General features: G+C 46.7%; 1 protein-coding gene and 1 pseudogene across 8 annotated transcripts in view; both read left to right on the forward strand.

Moving 5' to 3' along the window:
• The window catches only part of TBC1D22A (TBC1 domain family member 22A), a 384,809-nt gene that overhangs the window by 78,761 nt on the left and 279,056 nt on the right, over nucleotides 1-26,992 (forward strand). For 6 of the 7 annotated variants that reach the window (XM_032261506.1, XM_032261502.1, XM_032261504.1 and 3 more), the window contains 2 exons: nucleotides 9,875-9,945; nucleotides 23,898-24,026. In XM_032261506.1, the coding sequence (XP_032117397.1) occupies nucleotides 9,875-9,945; nucleotides 23,898-24,026 (200 nt within the window). The remainder of the gene's footprint in view (nucleotides 1-9,874; nucleotides 9,946-23,897; nucleotides 24,027-26,992) is intronic. The other variant, XM_032261505.1, reaches the window with a different exon arrangement.
• LOC116538914 lies at nucleotides 21,503-22,422 on the forward strand (annotated as a pseudogene). Its single transcript, XR_004263839.1, has one exon. The product of XR_004263839.1 is annotated as a 40S ribosomal protein S2 pseudogene (transcript).

Consider the following 26,992-nt stretch of genomic DNA (forward strand, 5'->3'; position numbering starts at 1 on the left):
GCCTAGGTGATTGCCGGGCTCATGCATTTCTTCTTGTTGTTCGGTGTTTCCTCCAGATTTGATTGTTACAAAAGGTTTTAAAAATCATAATTAAAGGCAGTTAATAAGAAATGAATCTTAAGAAAAAAAGAAGCTTAAGTGATGGGTTGATTTTTTTCTTTTTTTCTGGGCTTTTCGAAAAAAAGTGCTTATAATGATGAGTTCTTTGCATACACCATTTTGTGACAGATTTCTCATTCAGTCTCAAATGTGATATTTTACATCCAATTAGAATGAATGAGACCTAGTTGCTTTATGGTTTGGGTTCACAGAGCGCTGAATAACTGCATGTGTCAGCATAACAGAAGCGTGCTCTTGTGTTTGTGTGTTATGTCACAGACGTTTCCCCATGTTTTGTGTCTTTGTTCCTTGTGAAAACCGTGTGACTTAAGCAAGTTAGGCATTTTCATTTGTCCTGTGTTCCAGTGGAGGAAGCTGGAGCTTGAGAGATGAAGGGTTGGCCAAGCGGGTCCTTGAAGCCACGTGCGCCGAACCCACAGCCAGCCTTTGTTCCTCTGCGCTCTGCTCTCTCTCTGCCTTCTTTAGAGTTAGCACTTGGTAACTTCCTAAGTGGGAGTTTTATTTAGAAGTAAAGCTTTCACAGTGCAGATCAGCATGAAATTGTGATTTTGGTGGTGTTTTCATGAAAATATTTCAAAGTTTCCTTTTTCAGAAAGGAAATCCACCGTTGTAGAAGAAATGGTATTTATTTCCCATTCACTTTCATTCATTCTTAATCTCATTCATTTTCTGCCTATGTAAGTTTTTCTTACATTTTAGTCTTCTCTCTTAGAGGACTTGTGATGTTACTGTCTGACTGTATGAAACTGTAGAGACAGAAAGCTGAAAGGAAAGCTGTCTTCATCTGTTGCATGTTGCTCTAACAGAATACCACAGACTGGATAGTCCATAAGCAACGGAACTTTTTCTCTCACAGTTTAGGAGACTGGGAAGTCTCCATCAAGGTGCGAGCATCTGGTGAAGGCTCGCCTGCTGCGTCCTCGTGGTCAAAAGTAAAGGGCAAAACGGGACAAAATCTGTGTCCTCACATGACAGAAGAGCAGAAGAGGGCAAATCCACCTTCGGAAGCAGTATTATAGTGACACTGATCCAGTCAGGAGGGTGGATCACTCATGACCTAAGCACCTTCCACAGGGCCACTTCCCAGCACTGCTGCGCTGGGGGTTAACTCTCCAGCACTTGAATTTTTGGAGACGACAAAAACCTTCAAACCATAACAAAAGCAAAACACACACGTTTGAAACATAAAGACGGGCAGTTGAAATAAAAGGGCAGAAAAAGATATGTCATGCAAGCGCTAATCACAAGAAAACTAATTTGCTTATAATTACATCAGAAAAGGTAGATCTCAAGACAAAGAGTTGTATCAGAGACAAAGAAGGATGTTTCATGATGATAAAAGGATCAATTCATTGAGTAGAGAGAGGAGTCCTAAATGTGTATGTACCAGCCTTACAATACATAAAGCAAACATTGACAGCAATAAAGAGAGAAATAAACAAGTTCACAATCCCATACAGAAATTTTAACAGCCCTCTGTGAGTAATTAATACAACAGGTAAATTAAAATGTTAGTAAAAGTATAGAACTCCAGGCTCAGTGGCTCATGCCAGTAATCCCAGCACTTTGGGAGGCAGAGGCTGGTAGATCACGAGGTCAGGAGTTCAAGACCAGCCTGGCCAAGATGGTGAAACCCCGTCTCTACTAAAAATACACAAAATTAGCTGAGCATCGTGGTGGGTGACTGTAATTGCAGCTACTCGGGAGGCTGAGGCAGAGAATTGCCTGAACCTGGGAGGCAGAGGTTGCAGTGAGCTGAGATCGCACCACTGCACTCTAGCCTGGGCAGCAGAGTGAAGCTCTGTCTCAAAAAAAAAAAAAAAAAAAAAAAAAAGGAGAAGTATAGAAGATCAGAATAGCATTATCAACCAGTGGGATCTAACTGCGTTGTAAAACACCACATCTACTAACTGATGATGCACAGTCTTTTCAAGGACATATGGCACATCCACCAAGGAGACTGTGTGCTGGTCCCAAAAAAGTTACAGTAAATATGAAAGGGTTGAAATACCACCAAGTGTGTCTGACCAAATGCTTTAAATTAAAAACCAGTAACAACGAGATACACAGAAAATCCTCAGATATTTGGAAATTTACCTACGTACATCTAAACAACCTATGGATCAAAGAAATCGCAAGGAATTTTGAACTGAATGATAATGACAACACATGTCAAAATTTGTGTAATACAGCTAAAACAGTGCTTGGAGGAGAAGGCGCCCTTTTAAATGCCTGTATTAGAAAAGAATAAAGGTTTCAAATCAGTATTCAAAGCTTTCATTTTAAGAAACTAGCAAAAGAACAAAAACCAAGTAAAAGAAGAGAAATAATCGAAATAAGGGTGAAAATCAGCAAACTGAAAAATGGATAAACAAGAAAAGAATCACTAAAATATAAAATTGTTTTGAAGAGACCCCTGAAAAATCTCTAGTTAGATTAATGAACAGAAAAAAAGAGAAAAAACAAGTTACCAATGTCAGAAATGGAAGAGGGGACATCACAACAGATCCTACAGACATTAAAAAAAAATAATAATGAATGTTACTTACAATTTTGTGCCAGTCAATTCATGAAATGGACATATTTCTTGAAAGACTCAACTTAAACTAATGCAAGAAGAAACAGAAGCCTTTAAATTTGTTATACAAGAGACTTCACACAAGGAAACCCTCAGGACCAGATGGCTTTACTAGTGAACTCAAACATTTGAAGAAGAAATAATACCAATCCTCCAGGAACTCTTTCAGAAAAGAGAGGAGGAGTAAATACTTCTCATTTTTTAAGGTAACTTAATCCTGATTCCAAAATCTTACAAAAACATTATAAGAAAAGGAAACCTGAGACCAATATCTATGATGACTATAGACAAAAAATTCTTTTAAAATATATTAGCAAATTGACTTTTGCCTTGACCTATGAAGGAAGAACTGTGAAAGGAATTGCTTTCCTGCTATAAACAGCTAGAAAACTGGACCGTATATATGACACAGCTGTTCTCAGCTGCTGGACCAAGGCAATGTAGGGCTATGACCCTGTGAGATAAGAGATGAGGAAGGTGAACTTTATAATTACTCAGTTTGCAATTGAATGCAGTTGCCAAGCAATGGCACAAGTAGTGGCAACCCAAATGAAACACACAGCTTGGCTGAGCTAAGCAATTAGGAGAGTTTTGAGGAGGCTGAAACAGAATAATAAATAGAGCAGAGTGTTGGAGAGGAGGGGATTGTACAGGGAGAGAACCCCAGATGTCTGCAAAGTCCCATCGAGTCCTTGGCTGAGTATTGATCTGCTCAGGAGATCCCCACTGCTCTGTGAGGTAGGGAATGTCACCAGAAGGCAGTGAGTTGAATAATCCCAAGAGCTGTGGGAACCGAATGCTGGAGAGAGGACACCTACAGGAACCTGGCGAATGAGCCGTATGAACCTGGAAGACACCATTTGGGTCCCTTCAGCCCTCTCTACTGAACAGGATGAGGCCACGCCAGCTGACAAAGGAGAAGTTTTTACAAGATCCAGTTCCAGTATCACAGTGGCAACAAATTGATACCTGGGATATCTGGCATTCGATAACAAAGTAACTGTAACAGGAAAATATGACCCCTAATCAGAAGAAAAGTTAGTAATTAGAAAGAGACTCATGAATCAGTAATAAAATTAAGAACAACCCAATAAAATATGGGCAAAGGATTTCAACATACACCTCACAGGAAGTACAGAGATGGCCAGTGAACACGTGAAAGTCTCTTCGGTGCAAAACATCATGAATCATCATGGAATTGCTGTATGAAATCACAGTCAGATACCACTGAACACTTACTAAAATGGCTAAAAGAAAAATACAACACTAAATTTTTGCCAAGGTATGGAACAATTCAAATTTTCATACATTGCTGGTGGCAAGTGTAAAATGGTGCAATCACGTTAAAGAACCTTATGGCAGATTCATTTTATTTATTTATTTATAAGTTTAGGGGTTCATGTGCAGTGTGTATAGATTTGTTACATATGTGAATATGTGTCATGGGGTTTGTTGTACAGATTCTTTCATCATCCAGGTACGGAGCCTAGTATTCATTAGTTACTCTTCCGTGTCCTCTCCCTCCTCCCATCCTCTGCCCTCCAATAGGCCCCAGTATGTTCCCTCTATGTGTCCATGTGTTCTCATCATTTAGCTCCCACTTGTAAGTGAGAACATGTGTTATTTGGTTTTCCGCTCCTGCGTTTGGTAAGGATAATGGCCTCCAGCTCCATCCATGTCCCTGCAAAGAACATAATCTTGTTCCTTTTTATGGCTGCATAGTGTTCCATGGTGTATATGTACCACATTTTCTTTATGCAGTCTGTGATTGATGGGCATTCAGGTTGATTCCATGTCTTTGCTACTGTGAATTGTGCTGCAGTGAGCATAGCTGCACATGTGTCTTTGTAACAATGATTTATATTATTTTGGGTATATACCCAGTCATGAGATTACTGGGTGGAATGGTATTTCTGTCTTTAGGTCTTTGAGGAATTGTCCACAATGTTTGATCTAATTCACCCTTCCATCAACAGTATAAAGGTGTTCCCTTTTTTCCATAACCTCACCAGCATTAATAATTACCATTCTGACTGATATGAGATGGTATCTCATTGTGGGTTTGATTTGCATTTCTCTAATGATCAGTGATGTTGAGCTTTTTTTCATATGTTTGTTTGGCTACAGGTGTATCTTTTTTTTTCCCTTTTGCTTTTTTGAGAAAGAGTCTTGCTCTGCACCCAGGCTGGAGTGCAGTGGTGCAGTCTTGGCTCACTGTGACTCCGCCTCCTGGGTTCAAGTGATTCTCCTGCCTCAGCCTCCCTAGTAGCTGGGATTACAGACATGCACCCATGCCTGGCTAATTTTGTACTTTTAATAGAAACAGGGTTTCTCCCTGTTTGTCAGGCTGGTCTCGAACTCTCGACCTCAGGTGACCCACCTGCCTCGGCCTCCCAAAGTGCTGGCATTACAGGCAGGAGCCATTGCCTGTATGTACTGCTTATATGAATTGCAAGAACAGACAAATCCATTCTTTGGTGATAGATATCAGAAGGCAGTTAACTTGGAGTTGGGGCTAAGAATGACCAGAAAAGGGCAATAGAAATGTTCTATGTCAGCAGTACTTTTTTTTGAGATGGAGACTCACTTTGTCATTTAGACTGGAGTGCAGTGGCACAATCTTGGCCCACTGCGACTTCCGCCTCCCAGGTTTAAGGGATTCTCCTGTTTCAGCCTCCCGAGTAGCTGGGACTACAGGCGCCATATCATGGTTAATTTTTGTATTTTTAGTAGAGATGGGGTTTCACCATGTTGGCCAGGCTGGTCCCGAACTCCTGACCTCAGGTGATCTGTCTGCTTCAGCCTTCCAAAGTGCTGGGATTACAGGCGTGAGCCACTGTGCCCAGCCTAGCAGCATGTTTATTGTATATAAACTATCATTTGATTTAAAAAATCACACCCCCCAACAAACAAACAAACCAACCCCTAAAGGGAAGGAGGAAAGGATGGGGAATTCTCTCCAGCACTTAACTGGAGACAGGCGGTAGTGGAGCCTGACCTTCAGGAGCACACACATGACTTCTAAACGTCAAGACTGGCACTCCTGACACAGCCCTGTCATTGGAGCTCACAGAAGAGCTAAGGGAGTGAGGACTGTAGTTGTCAGGAAGGCATCTTAGATGTGGCAGGATGTGCGACGGGCCCAGAGAGCTGGATGGAATTTGACAAATCGGAGATTGAAGTGGCGATGTCACAGAAACTTTGTGGTTTTGTAGAAATACCAACCTGGCCAACATGGCCAAATCCTGTCTCTACTGAAAATACAAAACTTAACTGGGCACAGTGGCACACACCTGTAATCCCAGCTACTCGGGAGTCTGAGGTAGGAGAATCACCTGACCCCAGGAGGTGGAGGTCACACCGCTGCACTTCAACCTCAGGGACACAGCGAGACTCCATCTCCAAAAAAAAAAAAGTTGCTGCTCAAAGGTACTTATGTACTTTTGAAATTTGACCAACAAAAAAATCTATGCCAATATACACTTTTACCAAACTGTGAGAGAGTGGCCGTTTATCCAAATTCTTACCAATATTAGGCGTTACCATTCATTAAAAATTTTATCCAGCTAATTTGACCGATTGCTTGTTTTAACTTGTTGTTGTTTGATCACTATTGAGGTTATGTGCCTTTTTTATTTTAAAGACAGGGTTTGGCTCTGTTGCCCAGCCTAGAGTGCAGCGATGTGACGATGGCCCATTGCAGCCTTAGTCTCCCAGGCGCCGTTGGTTCTCCCGCCTCAGCCTCCCGAGTAGCTGGGACTAGGAGCATGTACCATCATGCTTGGCCAATTTTTTTTTTCTGTAGAGACTGGGTTTCGCCGTGTTACCCAGGCTGGTCTCCAACTCCTGGGCTCAAGTGATCTGCCTGCCTCAGCCGCCCAGGGTGCTGGGATTGCAGACGTGAGCCGCTGCGCCCAGCCTGAGGTTACATGTCTTTTACAAAATGTGTTTACCAGCCGTTTCAGTTTCCTCTTCTGTGTATTTTCCAGGTTTTGTAAGCTGTTCACCTTCCTACCGTTCTGTGTGCTCTTTGTGCTTTAGTGATGTTAACCTTTTTGGTATAGGTTGCATGTAGTTTTTAGTCTGTCATTTGTTGGTTACATATCATATGTCCTTCACTGTACAGTCATTTCCAATCTGTTATACAGTTAATTTGTTAATACTTTTACTTATAGATTTGCGTCTTGCTTAGGAAGGCCCTTTCCCAACCTGAATGGTTTCTTCTAGTGTTTTTCCTCTTCCCTTGGCACGCAGACACACACTCATCCGCCCACTCGTTCAGATCTGTAAGTGTCTGGAATTTTGTGTGGTAAGATACACGGTCTAATTTCCTTTTACCATATTGTGTGGCCTTCGTCGTTGACTGCCCCTGATTTGAAATGCTATTTTTTATCATAATTAAGTGCTCATACGTACATAGGCTTGATTTTGAACCATTCATTGTGTTTCATTGATTTCTTAGTCCCTGTCAGAACCCCACTGTCTTAATTCCTGTAGCTCCGTTATATGTCTTTCTCATCTGTTAATGTGAGTTTCTCCACATTATTCCTTTTGGGAAGGTTATTGGCTCTTCGTATGCTGGTTCAAATTCCAGGTGAACTTAGGGTCAACTTACCAAGTTTCAGAACACATAAGTATATCCCATTGGAATTTTGATTGGGTTTGCGTTGAACTTGCAGGTTTTCAAAGTGACACTGGACAGCATTATAATTTTGAGTCTTAGATCCATGTATCTATCCAGTCTGTTGTTCGATTCTTCTTGCGTTTAGCTCCCAAATATCTCCTTGGTCATTGCCTTTCTTCCACTGCCATCATCACCCCTACACTGGGCTTGCTACAGTAGTTCGTTAGGTGGTCTCCTTGTGACCACTCTCGGCTTCCCAGTCTCCTCTCCAGGACAGTCCAGGCTGTGCATTAGCTGTTCTCTGGGCTTAGACTACCTTCCCTGCTGGCCTCCCCCTTCACCCGGTTAATTTCTCCTCATCCTTAGATCTTACGTCCATTGTCACTTCCTCAAGGAAACCGCCCTGACCTTCCTAACAAGGTGAACTTCCCCATCTACAGTGTCAGGGCACTCTTTGCCTGTTCTTCTGAGCACTCGGTTGAGCTAGCTGTAAGTTTACTTTTGCTCTTCCTTGGAATGGGAGGTGAATTCTTGTAAGCACAAGTGAGCTCTCTAAGCACAGATGGGCCCTCTAAGCACTGAAGGCTCTTTAAGTGCAGGTGAGCCTTAACACGCAGGAGGCTCTCTAAGCGCAGATGCATCCTCTAAGCACATGTGAGCCCTCCAAGCACAGAGTGGATCTGGAAGCACAAGGGGTTCTCTAAGCACAGGGGACTCTAAGCCCAGACAAGTTGTCCAGCACAGGGGTCTGTGTAAGCACAGGGGCTATGTTTGGTGTTGCTCATGTTGGTAATTCCCCCACTCCTAGCCTAGAGCCTGGCCCAGAGGAAGAGCTTCTGAAATACACATTGGCATCAGTTGGTTGTTTCCTCCTGTTTATGTGAGTCGTCATGTGAAGAAGTGCAGTTTTCTTCCTCTGTGGTATTGTACCGTTCTTGTGACGTTTACGCCCATGTTACTTTCTTTTTGCTGGGAGAGAAGTGCTGTTGATTTTTGAATGTTCCTGTGGCTGTGATGTAGTGGAAAGACCTTGTCGTTGAAGGTTGCTTAGTTCCTGTGTGACCTTGGTTGGGTCATTTCACCTTTACGAGATGATTTCTTTCAAATACAATGTTATCACAGCCCTAAATAACACAAAGTGTTTTGAGGATCAGAAGAGATAATACGTATGAAAGCTCTCTTTTAACACCAAAGGGTAAGCAGAGTTAGAACCTTTTCTCTTTGTGTATATTCAAGATTTTTGAATTTTTGTGAATTTCTTCCAGTGAGGAGATAGATTCAGAGAACATTAGCAAATGAGTTTCCTCTCAGCTTTTTCTCATAAACCATAATCAGAAAACCAGAGTTATGCCAAGGGAGAGGCACTGGGAACATGGTTGGTAAACATTACATTATTGGTGTTCAGATATGAGGTTCCTGCTTTTCATAATATCCTTAGGGTACTGGGGAAGATTTGATATTTTCTGAGATTGCTGTAAAATGCAAGTTATTGCTGCGACTATCGCCCAATTATTCTGATACTTAGTTTACTTAGACTTTAGTAATTGGAAAAAGATTAGATGTCAGGACTTTGTATTTTGTTGATTATATTAGCAGAGTCTTCTCTTTAATCATTTCTTTTATTCCTGTTATTAATCATTAGCTCCAGGCTGTTAGGAGAAGGACCTAATGGTAGATTCCTAACTTAAAGGAAAGAAATAATTACTCGAGTTTCAGTGGGATTGGACAAGTGTTGATTCACCTACAAATTGGAATGGATTCTCTAGCCGTCCAGGGCATGGGAATGAGACACTCAAGGAGACACGGAGGTCGATGGAATGCAGGCCGGCTCTCCTTACCCCGCTGCCCCGTGCTGTCCTTCCCTGCCCTTGGAGGTGGTGGGCCTTGCTCCCGGACCCTGCTGCCTCTGGCCAGCCCCTCCCCCTCGTGATTCTTTTCTACTTGTAGGTATTTATAAAGCTTCATTGACTTGTATTAGATTACCTTGAAGACTTTGTTGTCTGTGTAGAATATGGCCATATCCTTAATTAATGCTATGTAAAGACAAGCTTATCTCCATGAAACAGTTTCTTTCAAAACCAGTAGTGAGAAAAACCACATCATATAGATATGCTTAAATAGCAAATGGAGAGCGAGATGGATGAAAGAAAGGAAAACCAATTCACATGGTCAGGTTGGGAGGAAAAAGCCTCCTTTGGGAGAGAGAAGGGGGAAGGGAGGGAAGGAAGGAGGCCAGTGTCCTCTAGATTTCCCTGCTTGAAGGAGGAGGGGGTCGTGGGGCCTCACCTGTCCCAGGGTAGCGCCAGGGACACTGGGGATGCCTTTTGCAAACATATACACAGGTGACCTGTAGCTTGGTTTGAATAGAATGGTAATTTACCTTCTCTCAGATATTGAGAACACTTGGTATCTGAAATGTTGATCATTTAGTTTAATTTGTTTATGAGGCTCATTGCCTCCTAATAATCCAGGTGGAATGTGTGAAAGCACTGGGGACATTTGTGAACCTTCTGTAAGTCTTGTTTTTCCTTGTCCCTTTTTTTCATCAACAGAGGAGTTACGAAAGTTGAGCTGGTCCGGAATCCCTAAGCCAGTGCGTCCGATGACGTGGAAGCTCCTCTCGGTAAGTGCCACCAACACGCCCATCAGCGCATCTCCCTGTGCGTAGGCACTGCAGGCATCTGGCCTGAGAAGGGCCTGCCAGCCACCACCCACAGGTTTGCCCTGGCTTTCTTGCACAGTGATCAAGGTCTTTGCCATGGCTAAGCTGACATTTTCCATTCTTTGCTTAATTTTAAGCTTGGTTTGACAGGACTGGCAGAAAACAAGGACAAGTAATAATTATGACAACTGTATTCTTTCCTCAGATTTTATTAGAAAATCTTTGTATGTTCCAGGCTGTGATATGGAAAGGTTTCAGCAGAGCAGAGATTGTTATTACAACTTTAAGCAGCTGAAAGAGGGAAATATGTTTTAAATTTGTTTTGAATATATTGAAAACAAGGACATATATTTGATCACTTTTTTTTGTTTTTTGAGACAGAGTCTTGCTCTGTTGCCAGGCTGCAGTGCAGTAGTGCGATCTCTGCTCACTGCGATCTCTGCTCATTGCAACCTCCGCCTCCCTGTTCAAGCAATTCTGCCGCAGCCTCCTGAGTGGCTGGGACTACAGGCACATGCCACCACGCCCAGCAAATTTTTGTATTTTTAGTAGACATAGGGTTTCAGCATGTTGGTCAGGATGGTCTCGCCCTCTTGACTTCATGATCCACCCACCTTGGCCTCCCAAAGTGCTGGGATGACAGGTGTGAGCCACCGTGCCCGGCCTTTTCTTTCTTTTTTAAGGTATTAGTAGTGCTGTTAGGAAAACACAAAAATGGATGAGAGAAGTCGTTCGTGTTTCTGTGGTGGAGGGTGGCATTGTGGCCGCCTCAGCCCTGGTGCTAAGCTGCCTGTCTGGGTGCCCTTTGGGAAAGGCCCGGGCAGGCAGGGGTGGCCGTCAGCATGTCCTCTTGCGCGCAGCTCAGGCTTCCCATCGGAAGTGAGTTTGGCCCTGCTGACCATTTCAGAATGGTTTGCAGGAAGTTTTCTTCTCTTTTCCTTTTTCATTATTTTTGGAGTTGAGTCAATAGGGAGCTCTGAGTGTTTACTCTCAACTGGGTCTGACTTTTAGTATTTAAAAGACTCTTTCTGGCTAATGAGTCTTAAGAAATTTGCAGCTTAGCACCTCATAATCCTAAATGCAGATGCAGCTCTCAACAGTGAATATTTATTGATTAAATATTCTCTGGCAATTAAAATTAGGCTTGCTGCGATTGCTTATATTTTTGTTTTGTGCCTTTTTATTTTAACCTAGTTTTCCAGTTTATATCCAGTTTTCTAAATGTCCCCGAAGATAGGTTGCAAACTTTTCAGGTTGATTTGTGGGAAGTTTTGATGCAAATCCTAATTTCAGTTTTATGTTTATTAAGGATGTGCTGTGTCTAGGTGGAAAGTCTCACGTGAGTTATTTTATGATGCTCTTTCTCTCTAGTTCTGTCTCTGCAGCTCATGGTTCCACTTCGCTGGTGTGTATAGCACAGGGGTTGATGTGGACATGGACACTCTGGTTTCAGTGGACAGAGGAGCAGAAGGGGAGGTGACAGACAGCCCCCTCTGCTGGTTGTGGACAGGAGGGCAGGTGGGTGTAGGTGGAGTCTGAGCCAGAAATCCTGGCGATGCAAGTGACAGTGTGACCCCAGGAAACCTGAGACAGGTCTCAGGTGATTTAGAAAGTTTATTTTGCCAAGGTTGAGGACGCACTGGTGACATGTGCCCAAGGTGGTCAGGGCACAGCTTGGTTTTATCCATTTAGGAAGACATGAGACATCAATCAATATATGTCAGAAGCAGGGAGGGAGCGTCCTGGTCACAGATAGGCGATACACAAAGGTTACATTCTTCTGAGTTTCTGATTAGCCCTTCCAAAGGAGGCAAATCAGATGTGCACCTATCTCTAGTGAGCAGAGGACTGACTCTGAATAGAATGGGAGGCACGTTTGCTCCAAGCACTTTGCAGCTTGAGTGTTTTTTTTAGTGATCTTGGGAACCAACATATTTTTCTTTTACAAGAGAAAGCCTGGGCATTCTCAGGGCTTTCTCTTATGAAAGGAAAGACACATGTAGTCCTTTAACCGTCATTGCCTGCAGGGGCCTTTGCTTGGGAGACAGAGATGAACTAGACACCTGCCTGCCATTACGAGGAGGTGGGGCGCCGCAGACTTGCGGTGTGACGGAGCTGGTGGAGGCCGGGACTACATACTACAGGATGGAGAAGATGCAAGTGTGAAGCAAGGGGTGGAGGAGTCCCGCGGCATCTGGAGCAGCTCAGTGCTGAGGGTCAGCCTCTGCTGAGAGGAGCCTTCACACCTAGGATATGCAAGGCCGTGGCAGGTGGGGAAGGACGGGTGGGAGTGGAGGCTTGCAGTCACAAGGGACAGAGTTGAACGTGGTGGTTCTTGGCCCTCTCTGGGCTTGGATTGACAGATGAGTAGAAAATAAATGTTAGGTCAGGGAGCAAAGCTTGTCCTTCCAAATGTGGGGTGCCTAGTAGGGCTTCATGAGGATGCCAGGTAAGGCTTTCTTGGGGAAGGTGGCATCTTACGTGTCATCTCAAAAGGGATGTTGGTGTTCTCTCTGGTAGTGGGAAGTGGGGAGGCCATAACAGCTGAGACACACAGTAGGGGTGGGACAAGCAGGAGCAAAGGCTGGGGTGGAGGGGCCCAAGTGGAGGCCAGGTGACAGCTGCCCTGCTGCCGTCATTACCCGCCCTGTTGCTTGGGTTTTATCCTGAGGATTTAAGTGGGGAGTGGTGAGCCCGTGTTTCTGGAAGAGTAAAGCCTTAAAGGAGCCCTTGGTTGGTTCATTCATTCATGTGCACGTGTCACTGTGTTGGGTACAGGGAAGAAGACCAAGTCATCCCCCTGGGGCCTGCAGAACAGACAGTAGAGGGCCCGCCTTTTTCTGTCCCCCCACCGCCCCTGCAGGACAGACCTAGGGTCCAACTACATGGAAATGGAGCCTGCTTTCTGGGATCCTATTTCTGTGCCCTCAATGCACTGCTGCCCTGTGCCTGTCCCTTACTGTATGCTTGCCCTGTGTCAGACCATGCACTCAGAGATTCTTGTGGACAGGCTTGTGGCAGGTAACTCAGGGACCAGGCAGTTCTTGCCCACTGTCTGACTCAGAGGAGCAGTGCTGGTTGAGGGGAGGCTGCTCCAAGCAGGCTCTTGGGAGGGGACTAGCGTTGGGACAAGAAGAACTGGGGAGGGACAGGGAAGGGAGTTGAGGGGCCAAAGGCTACAGGGCTGGAATGAGAGGACCCTGGCAGCTAGAGTAGGGAGAAGCGTTGGTTCTTTCTCTGGAACAAGTGCTCACTGTGCCTTTGCCATGCCCCACGCCCTGTGCTGGTGAGCGCTGATGCCATCCAGCTCCCCAGGCACAGTCCTGCTGTACCGTGGCTCTGGGCCTTCTGTAAGAGTGGAGATTTGGGGAGCACAGCACACGATGCCAGTCTCCCATCCCTGAGCACATGTTGCTCACAAATCTGCCCTCAGCCAGGCCCTCTGCAGGTACTGGGGTTATGTTAGAGATGGGTTTATAACGTCAGGAAGAATCCAAACGGAGACAATGTATCACTAAGCAAGACTAGTTGACTTCCTGCAGGAAGGGTGCCACTCGCCGGCAGCCTTGCCATGAGAGCACACCTGCACAAGGGAGACAGGGACATTTAGAACTTTCATAACCTGACGCAATCATGCTATTGCTGTGTCCAGTTTCCATTGGCCAGAACCGGACCTCACATTCTATGCTTGACCTGATCAGCTAAAAACCTGGAAATTTCCTGAATAGATGAGGGGGAAGAAGATGAGGGAGAAGAGGAAGCTAGTCAGGAGAAAGTCAGGAGAAGGTCAGGAGGGTTTCCAGATAAGGAGTGGCATGCGCCAGGATTTGGAGCTTGCCCGGTCCTGTTCAGACATGCTGGAGCGAGTCCACATAGCTGACTAGAGAATATATATACATGGCTGTATGTTTATGCTAATAGCGGATAATGGCCATAGAGCAAGAGATCGTACCTCCTTATAATGTAGTCTAAGATATAAACCAAGAAGAGCTTTCCCATCTCTCACAGGTTACAAGAACATTTGGGAGAATGGTGGGGGGTGGGAACTCAGCAGGGAAGGAGTCTCTCCAATTAAGGATGCCTCGTTATCATTCCCCGAACCCCAGGGCTCTCCTGGGGAGCTTTTCCAGATCCTTGTGTCTGGGCCCGTGAAGCAGATTGGAATCTCTAGGGTAGACTGAGGCATCAGGGTGTTGACTGACTCCAGCAAGCTGTGAACCACATAGTCCACAGAGTGTCTACCCTGTGGTTAGGTGGGGGATGGGAGGCAAGGGTGTGGCAGGTTCAGGCCTGCCCTCTTCATCTGGGGGTTTCCATTCTGGTTGCATGTTAGTATCACCTGGGGAGCTCAGGAAATACTGTTACCTGGGTTCTTGGGGGTTCTCACATGTGCCCAGGATTGGAGACAGCTTCTCTGGGGCACTCAGGCTTCAGTGGGACAGGGTGGGGGCGTACCTGAGCCACCTGGGAAGCAGGTCATTGAAAGTCGTGCACTATGCTTGTGCGGGCAGTGAGGCCCCACTGCAGGCAGCATACACCTGGGCTGAGGTACCTGGGCAGGAGAGCTGGCCTGGGGCGCTGGAGTGGTGGCATTGGAGGGGCGAGAGGCTCAGTGGGACTCGCTGAGAGCCAGGAGCATCTTGCCTGGGATGGCTCGGGTGAGCAGGGTAAGACTGAAGGGGTTTATTCCAGTCCATGAGTCCTTCCAAGACCCAGAGGTTAACAGTTACGCCCAGAATTGAAAATTTATCATTTGTCCAGCTTCAAAAGGCAGATAACCAAAGCTGTACTTGAATGGGAATTTATTTCAGGGTCTGGCAAACTAATGACTCTTCTTCATTATGTTTATGATTTGTCATTAACATGACTCGAGTAGCATTATTTTTAATTGATGAGTAGGCAATGCCACTTCAATGAAGAAAGATGAGAAACATGACTTGTCATTTATGAAAAACTAATATCTAGTCTAGAACACGTCATTAAGCCACAAGTAATACTACTTAATATTTACATTTTATGCAAGCAGGGCAGTAACTTTTTAAAAATTAGTGCTATAGAGAATCATATTTTTGGCTCTTTTTATAATAAGTATTTCAGAAACATGGAACAAAAACTAATTAAACACTTAACATTTGCATTAGTGAGCATAATCATTAAAAATGAGAACTGAGACTCCAGTATTAGCTTTTCTTTCTACAGTGTATTGAGGTAGGTTTGCATATGAACACAGTGGGAGGGAACAATTTGATTTTTGTGTCACCAGGACAATTTAGATATAAGTATATGCATGCATTGTTTTACATTTATGATTAGTGTTTTTATAGCATGCTAATACAGCAATTAAGTTTTCTGTAGTTCTGTCATTTAAAATTCATTGGATACTTGCATCTATTTCATTTGCATAATTTCTAGCCTTGTTTAATTATTTAAAGGCCTCCACTTGCATATGTGTGTTTTCCTTTAGGGATGGGAGTGTCAGGAGCACATGTGGGGTTTTTATTGCCTGTGTTCCAACGATGATGTACTTGCCTTCTAAAATTTGTGTTTCAAGTTAAGTTTAAAATTTGGGGAATGGGAAGTATTCCTGAAAGCCCTCTTTCAAGTTCAGTATGGAGTTTTTATTGCCACTGAATGCAGTTGATGTCAGGCTGTCTACACCACGCCCTAGCTGATTACCCTTGGTGGCCCATGCTGCCCTGTGGTGAAGGCCAGGCCCCTTCCCTGGCACACAGGCCTCTGTCCTGGGTGCTGCCCACAGTTTCACACCCATCAGCGGCCAGGCTCTGTTTCAGACCTTGCCCCCGGCCAACCCGGACACATTTCCCTGCGTCTTCCATGCTCTGTCTCTTTCTCTCCACCCCAGTCTTCTCCACTGTCAAAACCAAACCCCAGAAGTGTATGCTCATTCTGATTTGTCCCAAGTTAGCACAGGTGTCTTTCTTCCTGAGTCTCAGGGCTGTGGACACCTTTGGGTCTGATAGTATTGCTGCACATCATGATCACTCAGATACTTAGCAAGGAAAGACTGAGTATCTGTCATGTGTAAATTTCTGGTGCTGCAAAAGAAGTAGCACTCAAATATAAATTTTCTCAGCAAGGCAATTCACTTCTAGAGAAGGGTGTGTCTCACAGATGGAGTGATGGCGAGTGCACACCTGGACGAGGGAGGGGAGGAGGCTCTTATTCCTGATGCAGGTAGCCCCCACTGCTGTGTCATTGTTCCCCTATTGGCTAGGGTTGGACCATACAGACTAAGCTAATTCTGATTGGCTGTTTTAAAGAGAGCCGGGGTAAGAGCCAGAGTGGCGGGGTGGGTAGTTTGGTGGGAAGGATGGTTACGGAACAGGTCAAAGCAGGTGCCCAGGGGAACAGATGTGAAGTACTGATTAGAACTGGCGGGAAACTTGTTTACCAAAACTAGAGGCAAGGGGGCACAGAGAACCAGGAAGTTAAACTTTAAAATGGAGAATTAAAGAATAAGAGCAGAACATCCTGATGTGCTGATTCTCTGACGAGAAACTTGGCGTTCACTCCATCTAACGTGGGGCAAACGGTGCTCCAAGCCCTCGGATGAACATCCCGCCCTCGCGGAGCTCCCACCTGGTGGGGGAGACAGTCCACTGAGAAGGAATTTTGATGGACTGTGGAAGGCGATGGGCGTTGTAGGAAAAGGCCTGGGGTCAGCTTGGTGGGATTGTGGGGGCCGAGGCGGGCAAGGTGCTGCTTAAGTGGGTGGGCGGCTGGTCAGGGTGGGCTGCATTGAGGAGGTGACTTTGAGCGAGGAGTTAAAGGAGCGAGGGAGGTCGCTTGTGGGTGCCAGGGGTGCAGTCCTGTCTGGTTGATTCTTTGGAGAGGGCTCATCTGTTCCCTCGCTGTGTTTCCCATCGGGGAGTAGTGCCCACCAGACACAGGTGATGAAGAGGTAGCACAGTAAGTAACAGGAAGCGGTGTCACGGGCTCCTCCCGCAGCCAGGAGGTGAACACCGAGAGAGGGTGCTCTTGTGGAAGCAGCTGCTGGCCCGGCACAGACCGAGAGCAGCTGACGGCGGCTGTCCCCAAAAGGACAGCTGGTCAACACCCTGGGCTTGGTGGCCCCTGTGGTCTCTTGCAGCTCAGCTCTGCCATTGTGGCCCAGAGTAGCCACAGGGAATCTGTGTAAATGAAGGTGCACAGCTGTGTTCCCATAACACTTTATTTACAAATATGGGTGGGCAGGACTGGCTGGTGGTCAGTTCGCTGACCTGATCTAGATGAAATGGGTCGCAGCAGAGGAACAGTAAATTCAGAGAGAGGCACTGAGGCAGGAGGGGGCATGACATTTAAGGAACATTTAAGCAGCGTAGTAAAAGCGGGAGGAGCCATGGTGAGTGATGAGTGCCGGCCTCTTGGTCAGAGAGGCAGGAAGGGCCAGGCCTGCAGGGGCTGTCGGCCTAGGCAGGGCCTGGGCTTTTATGCTGAGCACGATTAGAAGCAATTGGAAGTTTTTTCAGGGTAGTGGTATTAAAATGATGTGATTTTCACAGGGTCTCTCACCAGAGTGTGGAGAAAGGACCATGGGGTCTGCGTCCACCCACTGATGGACAGTCCCTGCGAGCCTGGACGGTCTTCAGCGTCTCTGTACGGCTGGGGCTGGGTGAATGACTGTTGTGAGTGTATCTGTGGGTGGCTCTCAGCGTGCAGATTTGTCCCCAGGTCTTCAGTGACTTGGGATCTGATGACTCTCCTGAGCAGCGTGGGACCTCACGTCAGGAGCTGGGGTTGGCTTTAGTTCGCCATCGTGTCCGTGTGACTGTGGGCATGTTAACCACATTTCCTGAGCCTGTCTCCTCGTCTGTAGACAGGGACAATGACGGCCTTCTGTGATTAGTGGAGTACAGCAGCACCATGTGTAGCGCAAAGCCTGGTGGGGAGCCAGCCGTTCCTCAGTTAACCTACGGATATGGCAATTTGGGGTCAAAACACAGAAGTAATCTTATGTAATTGTTATTGACAGGAGGTAATACAGGCTTGAAATAACAATAAGGTGAACACGGGTCTGCATGAAGCGGGTGATTCTGAGATGACTTGTCTGTGAAGCTGGCTTTCACTTGAAGAAGCCTGTTTCACTCAGGTCTGGCCACCACCAGTAATTTTATGCCTTCCCATAACTGGGGGCAGGGCTGGGTACCCAACAGAAGGAGTTCTGCCTCTGGCAATCCACCAGCACATCCCAGTGAAAGAGGCCTGAGTATGGAGGTGCTCAGGTGGGTGGGCCGTGAAATAGCTGCACGGGAGGCACGCAGAACCACGCCTGGCACTGCCGTGCACACTCGGTGCTGGTGATTCTTTTTGTCACTGTTAGAACGATGTGAAGCAGTATGCTCTTTGGAATACTACTATCTTCTCATTTTATGGGAAAATAGAGGCCAGGTGGGAATGATGGCCACGCCTTTCCTCCATGACGAGGACTCCCAGTGTCTCACTCTCGAGTGCACCTTGTCCGCGGGACTGCTCAGTACTGCTCTCCAGAATACCGTGATTGACAGCGATTGTTTTCTGCTGAGAGTGTTCTCCCCTGAGACACGTTCTCCTGTCGGGTTGGGGAGACACACGCGTAACCAGGTGGTTGAGGTGTGACCTGCTGCCCTTTCTGCCAGGGCTACTTGGAAATCACACATCATAAACGTTGAAGGTATCCAGTATTCCTTTGCGCTGAAAGTTCACTGTAGGAATTTTACCTCAGGAAATAATTGACGTTGTTAGCTGTTGTGTGTTTCAGAATACTGGACAATTAGAAATAATTAAAATACTTACAGATTGGGGAAAGGTGACAGAAATAGGTATGATGGAAGCCAATGTCACCTTCAAGATTGATGTGTTAGAGCAGGGAATGTTTTCTGTAAAGGCCTGGATGGTAAGTATTGAGCCTGTAGGCCACGTGGTCTCTCGTAGCCACCGCACTCTGCTGTTGCGGGGCTGAAGCAGCCACACACACAGTGCATAAACAGACGGGCTGTGCCAGGTCCAGCAAAATTGTCTTTATGCAAATAGATGGTGGGCTGTAGTTTGCCGATTCCTATTGTAGAACTGTACTTAATGACATGGGAACATGGGCAGGATTTTAAAGGGGAAGGACTAATCATAAAAGATTCATAAACTGGGCTACATTAAAGTTAGGGACTTCTCTTCATCAAAGATGTCATTAATAGGGTGAAAGGGCAGCTCACGAAAGGAGGCTGTTCATAGCAGGGCCGACACGGGGACTCTCTAGATACGAATGCCTTTGAGAAAGGAGGCACATGGCCTCACGTGAAGGGACAAATACATCTGTGCTCGACTTTCCGAGATGCAGACACACAACAGCCTCCATTTGTCTTCTGGGAGACTCAGATGAAAATGAAACGTAGCTTCATAGATAGCACGGCAGAGCCAGCAGAAAGGAAGGTGAAAGGGTCCACAATATCAAGTGCTGACAAGGACCTAGAACACTTCTGATGGGAGCAGAATCACTTTGAAAATCGTTTAGCAAAATGTTTCAGTGGTATGCAGACCTAGCAGGTCCACTCCCAGGTATATCCTGAACAGAAATGCATGTTACGTAACATAAAAAGGGAGCTTCAAGAATCTTTAAAGCACAAGCTGGAAACAGCACAAATGTTTTTGTTAATAGAATGGATTTCATACCTTGCAGTATTATGCTGCAGTGGAGAGAGGAACTACTGTTACGTGTTACATGAACTAGTTTTCAAGGGTAACACTGAATGAAAGCAGCCAGACAGAAATTGCCACTTAGGAGAGGACGAGGTCAGGGGCGGGGACCGAGAGGCCTGATGAGACGTCATGGCCTGACTGTTACCTGGATGGTATTTACAGACGTGCTCAGTTTGTGATAATTCACACACGATTTTGGGGTACACCTTTATATGAGTATGCTATACTTGAGTAAGCATTTATGAAAAACAAGTTTCAATGGTGTGACCCTAATGTGTTAAAACGAATGTGCCTGAGTGTAATTTATAATGTAGAAGAGGTGCCAGTAGAAACTGAAGGAGAAGGGAAGGAATGTCATTGCTCACACACCTGAAAAGATGGGGCTGGAGTCTGGCTTCACGCTCGAGGCCTGGCGGCCCTGAGTCCCGCTGTCCTTCAGGTCAGCTTTTTAGTGGACCTGCAGCTTGTCATTCTCCCTTCCCATCGGAGGGTGGCCGCCCCAGCTCCACCCTGTGCACACTTGCTTTGATTCACAGCAGCAGCAAGGAAGAGCCCTGGCTTGGCCCTTATTCCTGTAAAGGGCCACCTCACCACCCCCGAACTGTCAGTCATGGTGGCTGGAGGAGGGCGTAGCTGTGCCTCTTAGCCCAGTCAAGACCTGTCCTGAAGGAGGAGGCTTTCCGTCTGGACCACAAGGGTTGAGCATAGGGAGACGTGGCCCCCAGAGCATCTTCAGGGCTCTCTTCCAGCAAGGATGCGTAGATGTTTGGTGGGTAACACAGTGATGTCTACTACAGATGTGGAAGCACTTTAAGAGGCAAAAAGTGCCACCCGGGATAAATTTGTCTCTTGTTCATACGTGATTCACCCAGTGAGAGGTTGTGTGCCTGCCAGCTGGTTGGCACCATGAGGGGCTGGCCCTGAGGGAACTTCTAGCTAGATGCTGCTGGAGCGCCGAGTGACCAGCCCCACCTCATGGGAGAAGTGACTACCGACCATGCGCCCTGTCAGACCTCATGGGAGAGGTGACCACTGAAGAGACGAGAAAGACGTGGCCAGGCAGAGCATTAAGACTTCCAGGGAAAAACAAGGAGATTTTTTTTTTTTTTTCTTGAGACGGGGCCTTGCTCTCTTGCTCAGGCTGGAGTGCAGTGTTGCTATCTCGACTCACTGCAACCTCTGCCTCCCGGGTTCAAGTGATTCTCCTGCCTCAGCCTCCCGAGTAGCTGGGGTTATAGGCAGGTGCCACCACATCTGGCTACATTTTGTGTTTTTGGTAGAGATGGGGCTTTACCATGTTGGCCAGGCTGGTCTCAAACTCCTGACCTTGTGATCCGCCCGTCTCGATCTCCCAAAGTGCTGGGATTACTGGTGTGAGCCACTGTGCCCGGCCAAAAAACTTTTTTATATAAGATACAAGAACACTGATTATAAAAGAAAAGCTATCAATTTGACTTCATGAAACTTGAAGACTTCATCTGTTTGAGACAAAACAGCAAGCCTTAGATTGTGGTGAGGAATGACAGTACATATACAGGAAAGAGATTCGTATCTAGAGTGTGTACAGAGCTCATCAAACTCAGTAATAAGATGACACACAACCTGGGTAAACACTGGGCCAAAGATCTGAACAGATACTTCACCAAAGAAGGATGTTCAGTGTCATTAATCATTATGGAAAGGAAATTAAAGCCACACCCAACCGCCTGGCTGATAGATTCACAGTCGTAAGTGTTGGAAAGGGTATGGGGCATCTGGAGTTCTCATACATTGCTGCTTTGGAAAAAGATCTGGCAGTTTCTTAGAAAACTAAACATACGCTTCTTCTCTGATAAAACACCAAATGGCAGATGACGCTGGTGCAGCGGGGGGCGCGGGGGGGGGGCGGGGGGCGGGGGGGGGGGCCTGGAGGCCTGGGGGCCCTGGACGGGGCTGGAGCCGTGGCTGTGGAGCTTTCGGAGGCAAAGCTGAGGATAAGGAGTGGATGCTGTCACCAAGTTGGGCCGCCTGGTCAAAGACATGAAGATTAAATCTCTGGAGGAGATCTATCTCTTCTCTCTGCCCATCAAGGAATCTGAGATCACTGACTTTTTCCTGGGGGCCTCTCTCAAGGATGAGGTTTTGGATTATGCCGGTGCAGAAGCAGAACCGTGCTGGCCAGCGCACCAGGTTCAAGGCGTTTGTTGCTATCGGGGACTACAATGGTCATGTCGGTCTGGGTCTTAAGTGTTCCAAGGAGGTGGCCACTGCCATCCGTGGGGCCATCACCCTGGCCAAGCTCTCCATTGTCCCTGTGCACAGAGGCTACTGGGGGAACAAGATCGGCAAGCCCCACACCGCCCCTTGCAAGGTGACAGGCCGCTGTGGCTCTGTGCTGGTGCGCCTCATCCCTGTTCCCAGGGGCATTGGCATCGTCTCAGCGCCTGTGCCCAAGAAGCTGCTCATGATGGCTGGTATCGATGACTGCTACACCTCAGCTAGGGGCTGCACTGCCACCTTGGGCAACTTTGCCAAGGCCACATTTGATGCCATCTCTAAGACTTACAGCTACCTGACCCCCGACCTCTGGAAGGAGACTGTATTTACCAAGTCTCTCTATCAGGAATTCACGGACCACCTCGTCAAGACCCACACCAGAGTCTCTGTGCAGAGGACCCAAGCTCCAGCTGTGGCTACAACATAGGGTTTTTATACAAGAAAAATAAAGTGAATTAACATTGCAAAAAAAAAAAAAAAAAAAAAAAAAAACCTAAACATACACCAATATTATGACCCAGTAACTCTACTCCTGGGTATTTAACCATGAAAAGCCAAAGCGTATGCCAACAAAACTCTTGTGCAAGAATATAACAAACCCCAAACCGGAAACAGCGCACATGTTCATTGACAGGTGAACCTTTAACAAACTGGTGGATCCATACGATGGACACAGCTAGGGAAAGGAAATTGCAGCTGATTCATGTAACTTGGGGGCATCTCAGAAGACGCTCTGCTGCCGAGTGAAGGAAAAGCTCTTGCGTACAGTGTAGGTCCTGAGTGACTCCATTTCTAGAGAGTTCTAAGTCAGGCTCAGCCATGCACAGTGACGAGGTGAGCGCCTCCTCCGCCAGGGTTGGGACAGGCTGCTAGAGGGTACTGGGAAGCCTACGGGGGCGGGAGGATAGAAGGGTGTCTGTATCTTCCTTGGAGTAGGAGTTACATAGCTGGGTACCCTTGTCAAAAGCCACCCAACTGATTGGCTAAAATGGGCACACTTATTTTATAAATTAGAGTTGGCCATTTATATCTGGAGGTTTTGCATCTGCAGATTCAACCAACTGTGCATGGAAAATATTTGGAAAAAGACCCAATGAAAAGTAATAATGCAACAAAGGTTAGTATAAATAACAACACAGTCTAACAACTGTTTGCGTAGTATTTACCCTGTGTCAGGTGTCATACAGTATTAAAGTACTCAGGCAGATGTGCATAGGTTACATGCAAATACTACGACATTTTATACAAGGGTCTTGAGCAGCTAAGAATGTTGGTATCCCCCAAGGACACTTAGGGGCAACTATATGTTGTCAATAATGTCAAGTTAAAAAGTAGAAACAAGGCAAAGACCGTCGGGACCAGGAATCAGCCTCTTCATGACCTCCTTGTGCTGGCTGGCCCTTTCTGAGGTCAAGTCCCCTTTACGTACTGGGACGCAGCTCTCACAGGCCCATGCGTGTTTGAAGACAGCAGCACATTTACATAAGTGACAGTACGTACACATGTATGTGTGTATATGCGTGCATGTATACATGTATATGTGTATATGTGTGTGTGTGGTTGCTGGTAGAAGACTGTTGAGACTTTGGAATCCTTCCTGGTGTATGAGGCCAACAGAGAAGGGCTTGTCTCATCACGCAGCCCTGCTGTAGAAGGGCCTTGGGCTCACCTGCTGCAGAGCCTGAGCGACTCCTGTCCGGCTGAGTGAAGAGGGCCTGCACTGGGAGGCTGCGGACGCAAGCCCTGGCGCCTTCCTCAGTGCTGTCGGGAGTGCTGCCTGCGTGGGGTTCAGCTGGCTGAGCTTCTCTGTGTGTTTCTGTTTTCCCACAATTTGTGCTCCCCTTTGTATCAGATTTCAGAACGCCACCCTCAGGTAGGATGCAAGCCTTTTTATTTCGCACTTCTCATGGGGACTCCATGAACTAACTATGACCTTGTATATTGTTTGTTTTTTATTTCTCACCCAGGGTTACCTTCCTGCCAACGTAGACCGGAGACCAGCCACTCTCCAGAGAAAACAAAAAGAGTATTTTGCATTTATTGAACACTATTACCATTCCAGGAACGACGAAGTTCACCAGGACACGTACAGGCAGGTGGGAACCCTTTCTCTCTTTCGTGTGTTACCTGAAGTACTTTGCTTCCGTGTGATTTATAGGAGGAAATGTTTTTATCAAAACCATGTGGAGTTGGTCAGAGTTAAAGACGCAGGTCCCTGATTAGCTCACAGATTTTTCTTTTCTAATAAATTGTAAAACAAATAATGGAATATTTCTTCCAATAGTACTATCTTGCTTGTCTTCAGTTCTCTCTACAAAAGTAAAAAAGAGTATTTTAAATTGAGGTTGTAAAATAAATGCCTTGGACTCCTGCGACCTGCCTTAGGGTGATGGTGGGAGTTTGTGTCTTCGTGAGCTGCTGTCTGGTAATAAAAGGCCATTTCTGAAGGCGAAGGCCCAGGCCCAGGCATTGAGCTGGACGGCATCAGGACAGAGAGGTTGCATGGGGGCTGCTGACGCTGGGTTCTTTGGTCCAGCTAGGGGCATGATACCGACCCAGGAAAGGTGTGTTAATCAGCTTGGGTTTGTGGGGGACACACTTCAGACCATAGCAGAAGGTGCAGCCAAGTTACCATTTTGCTATTTAGTTTAATATAAAATGTGTCTAATTATGGTTTCTTAAATAGTCAGTTGACAGATGATATACATAATGGGAAAATACTTAAAATTGATTTATGATTCACAGTACATCCAGAATTTGCTGTTAGAATAGCTCTTTGAGGACCGTATAATTCTCATTCTCTTTGTAATATGTGAAAGGTCAGAATGGTAGTTCTTAATTGGTACTATTGTCTCAGATATCTGAAATCAGCTTCTGGGTTTCCCGAGGCATGCCAGGAATATCTCCCTCTGCAAACCCTACTTCTAGGTGAAGGAGCTTTGCCACATTTTCCCCTCTCAGACGTGGGATATCCACATCTCTTTGTTTGTTTTATCTGTTAAAAAAAAAAAAAAGTCCAAAGATACGCCTTACCTCTGTTACGTAATCAAAGATTCTTTAAGTTAAATGCATTCCTGGTCAGCATCTTCCAAGACGGATGGGACACAGGGCCGTAGGAGGAAAAGTGACTTGCTTAGGAATGAGACTGGGGCAATGGCTGCCTCCGTTGCCTTCCTGGCCGGAGCTCCCACTGGCCTGTGGTGCCTTCTGCCTGGCACCGGGGCTCCTGGGCCACACTGGGCCACCACCCAGTTACTCTGGGAAACTGACTTGATACACAGATTACTTTGGGTTTGCTTAAGGAAATATTAGCTTACCTGGTCTCTTTTGCTACTGCACCGGTTTTAGGAAATTAATAAATTTGGCATTGTTTTGAGTGCGTTTTTTAATGCATTTTAATTTCAGAAAATGATTTCCAAAGGATGACACTAGCATCTATCTGCGAGTTTTACCAAGCGGAATTCTGTTCCGAGTTTTTGAAGAGAAAGTTAATTACGCACAGGCTGCATACATCTTTATTTAGTTACTGTGATAGGTAATAAAAAGATTCCATACTATTGTGAATTCCCACACTGTTTCTACATTAATATAGATGAGACATGGGCGGTAACGCAGTCGTTTTTCCTCCCTGCCTAATGCTTCGAGGCCTCTTGGAACTGCGCCTTCTTTCTCGCCATCGCCATTTCAGGCAGAGCTGGGCCCGACGGGGTTTGGGGACCCTGGTTTCTCCTTGCCGTCCAGTTGGGCGTTTGACCCGTGGACTGAGCCTGACTGGCGGCCTGCCCCTGCACACAGGTGGAGGCAGTAGGAGGGGGTGGCTTCGGCAGGTTCCCCACTTGCTTTCCATCCTTCTTCATCTGATTTGTATGTGCTCACTCTTCTGCTGAAGATGTTATGTCAAAGCCGCGTGGAGGGCCATATGGAGTCAGAGTGAAATATTGGTCTGGTCTGCCTTTTCCTCCCTCAGTCAACTCTGTTGTGGCCTTTTTCCTTTGTGCCCAGTTCTGTGTTTGATGGGGGGCAGGCGGGATGGAAGGAGGGGTGCACAGAGCCCTACCTGCTCAGCCTTGTGGAGGACCGTCTCTCTAATGTTGGAGCCTCTCCTGATGATGGGGAGGATGGCAGGTGTGGGGTCTGGTGGATGCTGCCTTTTCTCCTTCATAAATGTGTGACAGGATCTTTTATGTAAGGGGCTGTGCTGGCCCTGGGCATGTAGAGGTGGCTCAGACCTGGCTCCTGCCCTGCAGCAGCTTATGCTGCTCATGCTGGGGATGGGTGTGTGTCCACACGAGTGTAACTGTATGGGAACAGACAGCCCTCCAGGACGCCCTGATGACAGACCTGGGCCCTTATCCCTGCTGGCACCTGGGCTCTTGCATGTGGCTGGCTGCAGTCCTTTGGCTCTGCCTTTCTGGATAGAGTAGTGCCACTTCTGTCTCCTCCATGTCCCCTCTTCCTCCTCCTGGTCCCCCCCCTCCCCCCCCCCCCCCCCCCCCCCCCCCCGCCCATCTCCCGCTCCTCTTCAGTAGCACTGCTGCTGGCAGGCCTCCTTTGGCCCGCATCTCAGATGTGTGTGCGTCTCAGCTTAATCCATGTGGCTGTTGACTCACAATCTTACTTGATGTTTACCAGTAACCCTTTGAGATACTTGGAGCGGCCGTTGTGTAGACAAGGAAACTGAGGCCCGGCCACAGTGTGGTAAATGGCAGAGTGACGGTGTCCCAGCCTCCTGGGTGTGAGGGTCCTCTGTGGGGATGTGCAAGGATGGGGTGAAATGAAATGCAATTGTAGCGTCTCCCTTGGCATGAAAATGCGTTTATCTTCCCTCAGCCCACTGGAGCCGCTGTCCTGGACAAACGGGAGTGTGGGCTAGTACGAGAAGTTCGCGTGGGATGCTGGGAGCCAGCTCCAGCTCACAGCACTCTGGTTTGGCTTCTTCTGGGGCACAAGTGTCCTCTGCAGTGTTGGGGACTTCATTATAACTCTCATGTCAGATGGCCGCCAAGCAGGAACCAGCTGACACTAACTGAGGCTTTCAAATGCTTCCTTTGAAAAATGTTCT

Source organism: Sapajus apella, unplaced genomic scaffold (assembly GCF_009761245.1).
Source record: "Sapajus apella isolate SASKATOON/1434 unplaced genomic scaffold, GSC_monkey_1.0 scaffold123, whole genome shotgun sequence".
Classification (NCBI taxonomy): Eukaryota; Metazoa; Chordata; class Mammalia; order Primates; family Cebidae; genus Sapajus; species Sapajus apella.